This window comes from Lepidochelys olivacea, assembly GCF_965140295.1.
Source record: "Lepidochelys olivacea isolate rLepOli2 genome assembly, chromosome: 1".
Classification (NCBI taxonomy): Eukaryota; Metazoa; Chordata; order Testudines; family Cheloniidae; genus Lepidochelys; species Lepidochelys olivacea.
The window spans coordinates 9,659,641-9,669,827 of record NC_140411.1 but is presented as its reverse complement, the minus strand read 5'-3'; the positions used below and the strand labels follow the sequence as shown (position 1 = coordinate 9,669,827).

The window sequence follows — 10,187 nt, the reverse complement described above, 5'->3', positions numbered from 1 at the left end:
GGGGGGGTCTGGGCTCTGGGCTCTGTGGCGGGAAGGGGGGATCGGAAGGGCGGGGGGAGGGGGGGTCTGGGCCCCGTGTCGGGGTCGGAAGGGCGGGGGAGGGGGGGTCTGGGCCCGTGTGGGGGATGGGGAGGGGTCTGGGCCCGTGTGGGGGATGGGGGGGTCGGAAGGGCGGGGGAGGGGGGGTCTGGGCCCGTGTGGGGGATGGGGAGGGGTCTGGGCCCGTGTGGGGGATGGGGGGGTCGGAAGGGCGGGGGGAGGGGGGGTCTGGGCTCTGGGCTCTGTGGCGGGAAGGGGGGATCGGAAGGGCGGAGGGAGGGGGGGTCTGGGCCCGTGTGGGGGATGGGGAGGGGTCTGGGCCCGTGTGGGTGATGGGGGGGTCGGAAGGGCGGAGGGAGGGGGGGTCTGGGCCCGTGTGGGGGATGGGGGGGTCGGAAGGGCGGGGGGAGGGGGGGTCTGGGCCCCGTGTGGGGGATGGGGGGGTCGGAAGGCCCCGTGTCGGGGTCGGAAGGGCGGGGTCTGGGCCCGTGTGGGGGATGGGGGGGTCGGAAGGGCGGGGGAGGGGGGGTCTGGGCCCGTGTGGGGGATGGGGGGGTCGGAAGGGCGGGGGAGGGGGGGTCTGGGCCCCGTGTGGGGGATGGGGGGGTCGGAAGGGCGGGGGGAGGGGGGGTCTGGGCTCTGTGGCGGGAAGGGGGGGTCGGAAGGGCGGGGGGAGGGGGGGTCTGGGCTCTGTGGCGGGAAGGGGGGGTCGGAAGGGCGGGTCTGGGCCCGTGTGGGGGATTGGGAGGGGTCTGGGCCCGTGTCGGGGGGTGGGGGGAGGGGAGGTTCGTTAGGCCCCGGCCCGTGTCTCAATTCCCCCATCACGCGCTGCGGTTTCGCTCTTCTCTGAGCGCTGATTGGTTCCCCATCCTCGCCTGACGTCAGGGAGCCGCTGTCTCCGGGCTCCGCCCCGTCGCTGCGGCCCTCCCCCCTGTCCCGTGAGTGTCACTCGGCGCTTGATTGGCTCGCCCTCGTCACGTGCGCCGGGGGCCCCAGGTCCGCGCTCGCCATTGGCGCTCCGAGTCACGTGTCCGGAAGCGGCGACCGGGAAGGGCGAGTGAGTGGCTGCCCCCCTCCCTACCCGCAGGGTTGTTTGTTGGCTGGAGGGGCGGGCGCCGTTGTTGCTCATGTGATCGGCGCGGCAGGGCCCGAGCCGGACACCGTACCGCGTCCCTCCCCTCCCCTCCCCCTCCGACCGGCCCCGCCGCGCCCGGCCATGGGGTGCTGCTACAGCAGCGAGAACGAGGCCACCGACCAGGTGAGGGGCGGCGGGGGGGCCCCGGGGATGGGGCGAGGGAGGCCTGGCTGCCCAGGAGAGAGTGCCGCGGGTAGGGTGTGTGGAGGGGGGTCCCGGGGAGGGGCCAAGTGGGGGTCCCTGGGAGGCGGGAGGGGCTAGGTGGGGGGGGTCGCGGGCAGGGGGTCACTGTGGGGAGGGGCCAAGTGGGGGTCCCTGGGAGGCAGGAGGGGCTAGGTGGGGGGGGTCGCGGGCAGGGGGTCACTGTGGGGAGGGGCCAAGTGGGGGTCCCTGGGAGGCAGGAGGGGCTAGGTGGGGGTGTTGGGGGGTCTCTGGGAGGCAGGGGGGGCTAGGTGGGGGGGTCGCGGGCAGGGGGTCACTGTGGGGAGGGGCTAAGTGGGGATGTTGGGGGGTCCCTGGGAGGCGGGAGGGGCTAGGTGGGGGGGTCCCGGGCAGGGGGTCACTGTGGGGAGGGGCTAGGTGGGGATGTTGGGGGGTCTCTGGGAGGCAGGGGGGGCTAGGTGGGGGGGTCGCGGGCAGGGGGTCACTGTGGGGAGGGGCCAGGTGGGGGTGTTGGGGGGTCTCTGGGAGGCAGGAGGGGCTAGGTGGGGGGGGTCCCGGGCAGGGGGTCACTGTGGGGAGGGGCTAAGTGGGGGTGTTGTGGGGGTCTCTGGGAGGCAGGAGGGGCTAGTTTGGGGGGTCCAGGGCAGGGGGTCACTGTGGGGAGGGGCTAAGTGGGGGTGTTGTGGGGGGTCCCTGGGAGGCAGGAGGGGCTAGTTGCGGGGGTCCCGGGCAGTGGGTCACTGTGGGGAGGGGCTAGGTGGGGGGTTTCAGGGCAGGGGGTCACTGTGGGGAGGGGCTAGGTGGGGGTGTTGGGGGGGTCTCTGGGAGGCAGGAGGGGCTAGGTTGGGGGGTCTAGGAAAGGGGGTGTCATTGTGGGCAGGGGCTGGAGGGGTGTTGGGGGGGGTCCTTGGGAGTCAGGAGGGTCTAGGTTGGGGTGTCCAGGAGTGGGGGTCACTGAGGGGTCTTTGGGCAGGTTCAGGGTGTCAGGAGAAGCAGAGCTGTGGTGAGGAGGAGGGGAGAGAGCAAGGGGCTGGAGGAGAAGAATGACCAGGGGCCACAGTCGCTAGGGAAGCAAAGGGTCGGAGAAGAGCTGGGGGTAGGGGTGGGGCCTGCTGTGGAAGAAGAGGGCCTGGGGAGAAGGTGAGTGAGGGTTGGGGAGAGGGTGTTCCCTTGCCAGGCTGTGACTCTCCAGAGATGGGGTCGCTCTCCCTGCCCATTGGGAGTCCAAATGGAATTGTGTTTGCTGGCTGGCCTGACCTCTTTCCAGGGGAGGAACCAAGCTGGGGAAGAAGGTCCCAGTGTGTAACAGGGAGTAGGGGATCTGGGAGAGTAGGTATTTCATAGGACGGGGGGAGGAGAAGTTGCTTTCTGTCTGTCCTTTCCCCAGGTGGGTTTGGATGGGGAGGGCATGGGAGTCAGGGTGTCTGTGGGGAGAGGGGTCCATTGGGAATGGTCTGTTACAAACCAGCTGAAGAATTCTGTTCCTGATGAGGATCTGCAACCATCCTTTTGGAAGGTTCCTGGAGTTGGTTCCCCAGCATCTGAACTCAAATTGCCCTCTACCTTCCCCAGAGGGACCAAGGCAGGACACTAACTGGTCTGTCCGGTTCCTGGGAAACTTCTTTGGTTCGTGGCCTCCTGGGTGGGGGAGGGAATCTGCCTCTGTCTTATGATTTGGCTTAGCTAATGAGTTCCAGGAAATGGGAAGCCAACTCTTTCCAGGGGAAATTACTGCCCTTGGGGCCATTTGTCACCCTGTTTGGACTGGGTTTAATGGCTATCTCCAGCTAGAAGCCATGGGTGTCCAGTAGTACGCAGTCTCATACTGGGGATGGGTTGGGAATGAATTACGGAGCCTTTCTCCTCCAAAATCACTCGTGCAAATTAGCACAGTCAGTCAGGTCCCATCTGGTGGTGGCTGGTTCGTGAGCTATGCAGAAGGTTTAGCAACCTCATTTAAATGTCCACTAGACTGCATTTGACCTCCAAAAACCTACCAGCATAATTAATACTGTAACTGTTCCCCTTGCTGCTGGTCTCCGCAGAAAGGCCATAGATAGAATGAACCACGGAAACTGAATTTCCATCTCATGCTCACAGCTGGTTTTCCCAGATTGGAGCTGAGCCAGCTGGCAGGGTTTGGGACTGTGTCCCATGCTGTCTCCATGAGGTGGCTAAAGTGCTGTTCACCTGCCGCTTTTCACCATCTGGAAATGCACCCCCCATGCACATGAGAGACTTTGGAGGACCCAAACAGCCACTCCAGGGGGTTTATGGCATGTCTCATTCTTTGGCCTGTTCCAAACCATAATGGACAAAATACAGAGATTGAGTCATCAGTGACTCTAGATCCAATGTAACTGGGTACCAGGGTATCCCTTGGGAGTTTCTGTGTTGTTGAAACATTCATCAGTGTGTTTTTGTAAGGGGCTGAGGCTAGACACACTTTTGGAAAGAAGTCAGTAAAGATCTCAGAAAATGCTCGGTTTGTGAAGACTGTCTCTTGCCAGAAAGATGATAAAGGAGGGGCCTGGAGGGTGGGGTGAGAAATGGAAGAGATTCCCCACCCTGGAGCTGATTTTTGTTGCCTTCAAAGCCAAGGGCCTCCATCATATTCTTAGGAAATGGGGCCTTACGGACTTGCAGTGAGCTCCCCACTAGGGGATGACTGGAGGGAGGATTTGGGCCAGGAATGAGGGCCAACCCTTGGGACTAGTGAGGGGGTGTGTCAAGACATGGATGGAGCTTGTCCTCATTCCTTGGGCTTTAAAGGACATGGCTGGGTTATTAGGAGTTAAGATTTAACAGTGTGGGCTCAGAATGTGTTTGCTAACCAACATATTCGAGAACTTGCATGGCAGGGCAGGCTTTAACATGGGCTACGGTGATTAAACTGAAGTCTAGGCACTCCTCTAGGCTTCTACTCAACCAGCTTAATGCGTGCTAAGCACAGCTTGCCTTGCCTATGTTAGCGTTCTCGAGCGCGCTCGCTAAGACTTTCCACCAACAGCCCTTTAAACCCTAGTCTAGACAGAGCCCTGGCTGCTAATGTAGGGCAAAGAGATTCAGGCCTTGTCCCCACTCAGGTGGTCAGTAACGACGTAGCTACGTAAAAGCCCTGTTGTGGGTGTGTTGTACTAGTGTATGCCCGGAGGTGAGTGAGGCTGTCCCGGTGTGGGAATGAGAACCAGTCATTCTGCCTTCACAAACTTTCGCAACAGTGGACAGGCAGGCGCGACTAAAATGATCTCCTGAATTCCACAGTCCTCTTCTGTCTAGCTCTGTCTCATCCCCAATTGCCGTTTATCGGTTCTCAGCCCAGGCGTCACTACACGCAGCCATCCAGTGGAAGCCAAAAGGTTATGGAGTTGCTGGTAGGACAGCTATTAATAGATGAACTTTAATGAAAGAGTCTCATTCTTGGCCACTGAGTGAGCAGCTGCTCCTCAGGCTTTGATTACTTCCCCAACTGATGCTCCCTGTCCCTGGGCCTTGGGGGTCTAAAGGGAATCTTCTGTTTTCGAGTGCGTGTTAAAGCGGTTTACTTTTGCTGGGGTACACAGCAGTCACCTGCTGAGAATGCAGCAGAATCACCACATTCAGCCACGGAGAACTGCCTTTTTTCCAGTACATGGCAGACTGGATCTGAAATCAGGTACAGAAGCCTAGAAATAAGAGTAGAGGCTTATGGGATGCTTCCCGCCCCACCTGCTCTGGTCAGTGTCAGATTATTCCCTGCAGTGTAGTTGCTCCCGTCTTGCCCAGTCAAGGGCTTGTCTTGAGTAGGATGTAGCTAGCATGTGTTGGCAGAATTGGTCTTTTCCCTTAGTCACATGAAAACTCAATTGTCTCAAGCAATGGAGTTGTCACGGCTTCGCCTAGGACACTAGTGTCCAGCTGACCAGATCTCATCCTTAGGAAGGCTCTCCCTGAGATTCAGCGTAAATCTTCTTTCATGTCATTATTTTAGCCCTGAGGAATCACCATGGAAATGTATCCGGCCAGGCACTCACCCTTTGCCGTGATTAAAAGCCAAGGCAGCTTAGTTGATTGGCTGAGTCAGACGTGCCGGACAAATGGATCAGTAGAACTTCCCATGGCAGCTTTAGTCTGGGGTTGTAACCCCGGGTGCCTCTGCGTTCCTGTCCCTCCTGGGGTTTACACCGTTCAAATAGTTGTTTTGCATTTATCATGTGAAACCACGGCAGACACCCTTCCCCCCCCCCCCCCCCATGCCCTCTCATTTAGCCAAGCTGTGTGCACTCATGTCTGGCTCCTTCTCCCGTTGAAGGAAATGGCAAAGCTTTCGTGGATCTGGCCTTTTGTCTTTGATCTCTCCTCATAAACTAGCCTCTCCCTTAATCACCTTGTTCTCCTCTCTGTCAATCTTTCCGGCGTTGTCCAGACCGGAATGCAATCTCATTGGAACTGTACAGACTGGGGTGCTGGGGACTAAGTGTAAGATGCATTGATCCCACAGGTACCGAATGCAAAATGCGGCACCAGCCGTGAACTAAGGGTGTAAACAGGTGCAGAGGACTAGCCAGGCAGGTGTCGACAGACTTCTCTATTGTTCTTCAGACTCTCGGCCTTCATCTCTAAAACAAACATATCTCCGGCTGGGCAAAACCTCTCCAAACTGTGAGGTGAGCATTACAGACGTCTTCCTGAGTTTGCAGAAGGCCTGAAACAGGAGCTCCTGAAGTGTGAGCTGTCCCAGGCCTATCTCAAGGGCCACTGGCACTTTACGGTAAGCTCTTTCACAGCTCAGCTGAGCATGGGAGGAAGGAGAGGGAGGAGCGTGCTATGAAGAGCTACACCAGTGTTTCGCAAGTGAGGAAGAGGAAAGCCTAGTTACGGAGGCACAAAGGAGGTCTGAGATAAGATGGGTAGGTCTAGTGCGGGGTATGATTGCTTCAAACCCTCTTCTTACAGGTGGCTCAGCTGTGGAAGCTTGGCCTTGGGGGCTGACCGGCTCCTCTGATGCTGCAGGCCTCTCATCACCCACTGGCTGCTCCAGACCAGGGATTTCTAAGGCGCCCATTGCTGTGCTAAGGTGGTGCTGTTCCCTCCTCACGCTGGGGTGCTGCCTGGGGACTGTGCTGCAAGCCTGCCTAGCCAAGGGTAGCTCAGCCCTGCTCTCCCACGCAGCACAGCAAAGCAGAGAATCCCCTGCCAGCCTGAAGATGGGGGACGTGATGGCGAAGAGTTGCTGATGCGTTTGTCCGTAGTAGCTTGACAGCTGACACTCTGCAGGAGCTCAGCTGCCTGGTGGCTCAGAATCTTCCTTCTCCATCTGTCAGGTTCTTGGAAATAATTTGAATTGAATCCAGAAGTCAGTCCAGCCTCCAGGCTGGAGGAAGCTGACTCATGGGAATTAAAGCAGAAAAGGATCTAACAGTTCATCTGGTCCAACTCCCTGCAAATGCAGGACTGATCCCTACAGCATGAATTCCCCCTCTGACCTCATCCCTCATGTTACCCAAGTTCCACTGACCTCCCTGCTCCTTGGTGTCTACACCTGCCTCTTTCTCCCTTAGACATTGCTCAGCCAAGCTGATGTGTTTAGCTAGCTTCATCTTCCTTCCTATGGTCCCTCCTGCTCTCTGATCACGTAGGCGCTCTTCTGCAATTTGTCAGTGGTTTCCTGGTAATGAGGTGCCCTGTGGTAGTTGCCTGCTTCTGCAGGGCCAATCCTGAACGAATGCCAGTGCAGTGGTGCTGCTGGCAGTGGGCAGATACTGCTAGTAGCTAGCAAGAAGCTGGAGGGGAAGGGAAAAAGACAAAGTTTGAAGCAAGGCTAGTCGATGCTATGGTGAGCTATCATAGACCAGAACATGGATATTCTTCTTACAGCTTGACCGTGGGATTTGATTTTCCAGTTTACACTATGAATCCATCTGCAGCAGTATCCCCTGAGCCTTAGAGAAGCGGAGGGTGTGAGAATATAATGCAATACCGTGCTACCAGGTGGGGAAGGGAGAGGGGAATGTTCACCCCTGGACATTGTTTATGCTGACCATATAATATAGAAAGGAGTACTTGTGGCACCTTAGAGGCTAACATGCATCCAATGAAGTGAGCTGTAGCTCACGAAAGCTTATGCTCAAATAAATTTGTTAGCCTCTAAGGTGCCACAAGTCCTCCTGTTTTTTTTGCGGATACAGACTAACACGGCTGCTACTCTGAAACATATTATAGAAGACATTAAATTCTCCAGCTGCAGTATTGGGCTCTGCACCCTGTGGCAGGGAGTTCCACAGGTAAAGGAGTTAGAGGCACATCTGCCTTTCTGTCCTTGGTTCAGAGGAGAGTCATGGAGTTCAGTAGCTCACTGTCTAATGTGAACAGCTTTTATTTTTCAGCTGAGATTCAGTTAAAAACAGAGATCCAAATTCTTGGACAGCAGTTCTCAACCAGAGGTCTGGGGCCCCTGGGAGGCCTTGAGTAGGTTTCCAGAGGCCCTCCAAGCAGGGCCAGCATTATACTCACTGCGGCCCAGAGCGGAAAGCCAAAGCCCCACCACATGGGGCTGAAGCACAGGTCCCTGAGCCCCACCACCCGGGGCTGAAGCCGAAGCCTGAGCAATGTTGGGGGGGGCTCAGAAAGAAAAAGGATGAGAACCCCTGTTCTAGGACAGTGGTTTTCAAACTGTGGGTCGCGGCATGTAAGGTGCTGGCTTGCCTTGCTCTGGTCAGCACTGCTGACCAGGACATTAAAAATCCCGTTGGTGGTGCTGTCCAACTAAGGCAAGCTAGTCTCTACCTGTTCCGACACTGCGCTGAACCCCGGAAGCAGCCAGCAGCGGGTCCGGCTTATAGGCAGGGGGGCCACAGGGACCTGCCCCCAAGCACCAGCTCCGCATTCACATTGGCCAGCAACCGGCCAATGGAAACTTGGGGGGGCCGTGCCTGCAGGCGAGAGTCGGGCAGAGCCGCTTGTGCACCTCCACCTAGGAGCCAGACCCACTGCTGGCCGCTTTTGGGGTGCACCACGGTTTGTGGTGCACCCCGGCTGCACTGCTGTCCGGGAGCCACCACAGGTAAGTCCACGCCCCAGCCCTGAGCCCCCAAACCTGCAACCTCTTCCTGCACCCCAAACCCCTGATCCCCATCCCCACCCCAGAGCATGCACCCCCAACCCAGAGCTCTGACCCCCTCCTGCACCCTGACCCCCAGCACAGAGCCTCCTCCCACACCCTGAACCCCTCATTCCTAGTCCCACCCTGCAGCCCTCACCCTCGCACGCCAACTCTCTGCCTGAGCCCCTCCCACACCCCAAGCCCCTCATCCCCAGCTCCGGTGGGTCGTGGGCATCAACAATTTTCTTCAACTGGGTCCTCAGAAGAAAAGTTTGAAAACCACTGGCCTGGGACACCTAAAATCATAGAATCATAGAATATCAGGGTTGGAAGGGACCACAGGAGGTCATCTAGTCCAACCCCCTGCTCAAAAGCAGGACCCATCCCCAATTAAATCATCCCAGCCAGGGCTTTGTCAAGCCTGACCTTAAAAACTTCTAAGGAAGGAGATTCCACCACCTCCCTAGGCAACGCATTCCAGTGTTTCACCACCCTCCTAGTGAAAAAGTTTTTCCTAATATCCAAAATGCAAAATATCTCCCCCACTGCAACTTGAGACCATTACTCCTTGTCCTGTCCTCTTCTACCACTGAGAATAGTCTAGAACCATCCCCTCTGGAACCACCTCTCAGGTAGTTGAAAGCAGCTATCAAATCCCCCCTCATTCTTCTCTTCTGCAGGCTAAACAATCCCAGTTCCCTCAGCCTCTCCTCATAACTCATGTGTTCCAGACCTCTAATAATTTTTGTTGCCCTTCGCTGGACTCTTTCCAATTTATCCACATCCTTCTTGTAGTGTGGGGCCCAAAACTGGACACAGTACTCCAGATGAGGCCTCACCAATGTTGAATAGAGGGGGACGATCACGTCCCTCGATCTGCTCGCTATGCCCCTACTTATACATCCCAAAATGCCATTGGCCTTCTTGGCAACAAGGGCACACTGCTGACTCATATCCAGCTTCTCGTCCACTGTCACCCCTAGGTCCTTTTCCGCAGAACTGCTGCCTAGCCATTCGGTCCCTAGTCTGTAGCGGTGCATTGGATTCTTCCGTCCTAAGTGCAGGACCCTGCACTTATCCTTATTGAACCTCATCAGATTTCTTTTGGTCCAATCCTCCAATTTGTCTAGGTCCCTCTGTATCCTATCCCTGCCCTCCAGCATATCTACCACTCCTCCTAGTTTAGTATCATCCTCAAATTTGCTGAGAGTGCAATCCACACCATCCTCCAGATCATTTATGAAGATATTGAACAAAACCGGCCCCAGGACTGACCTCTGGGGCACTCCACTTGACACAGGGAAGCTGTGCTGAATTTTTAGAGAAGTGCAAGCGCCCCCTTGTGGCCCATCTAGGCAATACTTCACCTGGGAAGTCTGCACTTTAATTGCTATTCAGCAGGGCTCACATGTTAGTCAGCTGCTGGGGAGAAGGGTGCTGGAATTTCTAGGAGGGCACTTTCCCTGGGCTCCATCTCCTATCCGCCTCTGGCTAGTCATTGTCTGATACCTCTGAATTTCTGCACGCCTCTAGTCACTGGAGGAACTTTCTGCCTTGTCCTCGGCTACTGCCAGCAGGGTGAGAGGGGGTCTCATACTTGCAATTGGCTTTTCCAAGCCCTGAGCCGGAGATCACCTATATGTATAATTTAGGGCATCAGTGTCAATGGTGAGAAACATGCGTAATGAGCCCCCCAGTAATGACCTCCCAGGGACCCTTCCCAGCAAAAGCCATGGGGCAGGAGCTGGGTCTTCTAATGACTGCGGAAAA

General features: G+C 57.0%; 2 protein-coding genes across 2 annotated transcripts in view; one reads left to right on the top strand and one right to left on the bottom strand.

The window, feature by feature from the left end:
* Positions 1-3,265, bottom strand: part of LOC311514297 (secreted frizzled-related protein 2-like) — a 25,810-nt gene extending 22,545 nt beyond the window's left edge. The window contains exon 1 of the mRNA XM_084616779.1: positions 2,802-3,265. Coding sequence (XP_084472905.1) covers positions 2,802-2,877 — 76 coding nt within the window. The 5' untranslated portion in view covers positions 2,878-3,265. The remainder of the gene's footprint in view (positions 1-2,801) is intronic.
* The window catches only part of LAMTOR1 (late endosomal/lysosomal adaptor, MAPK and MTOR activator 1), a 29,652-nt gene continuing 20,607 nt past the window's right edge, over positions 1,143-10,187 (top strand). Inside the window, exon 1 of the mRNA XM_084616783.1 lies at positions 1,143-1,297. Coding sequence (XP_084472909.1) covers positions 1,256-1,297 — 42 coding nt within the window. The 5' untranslated portion in view covers positions 1,143-1,255. The remainder of the gene's footprint in view (positions 1,298-10,187) is intronic.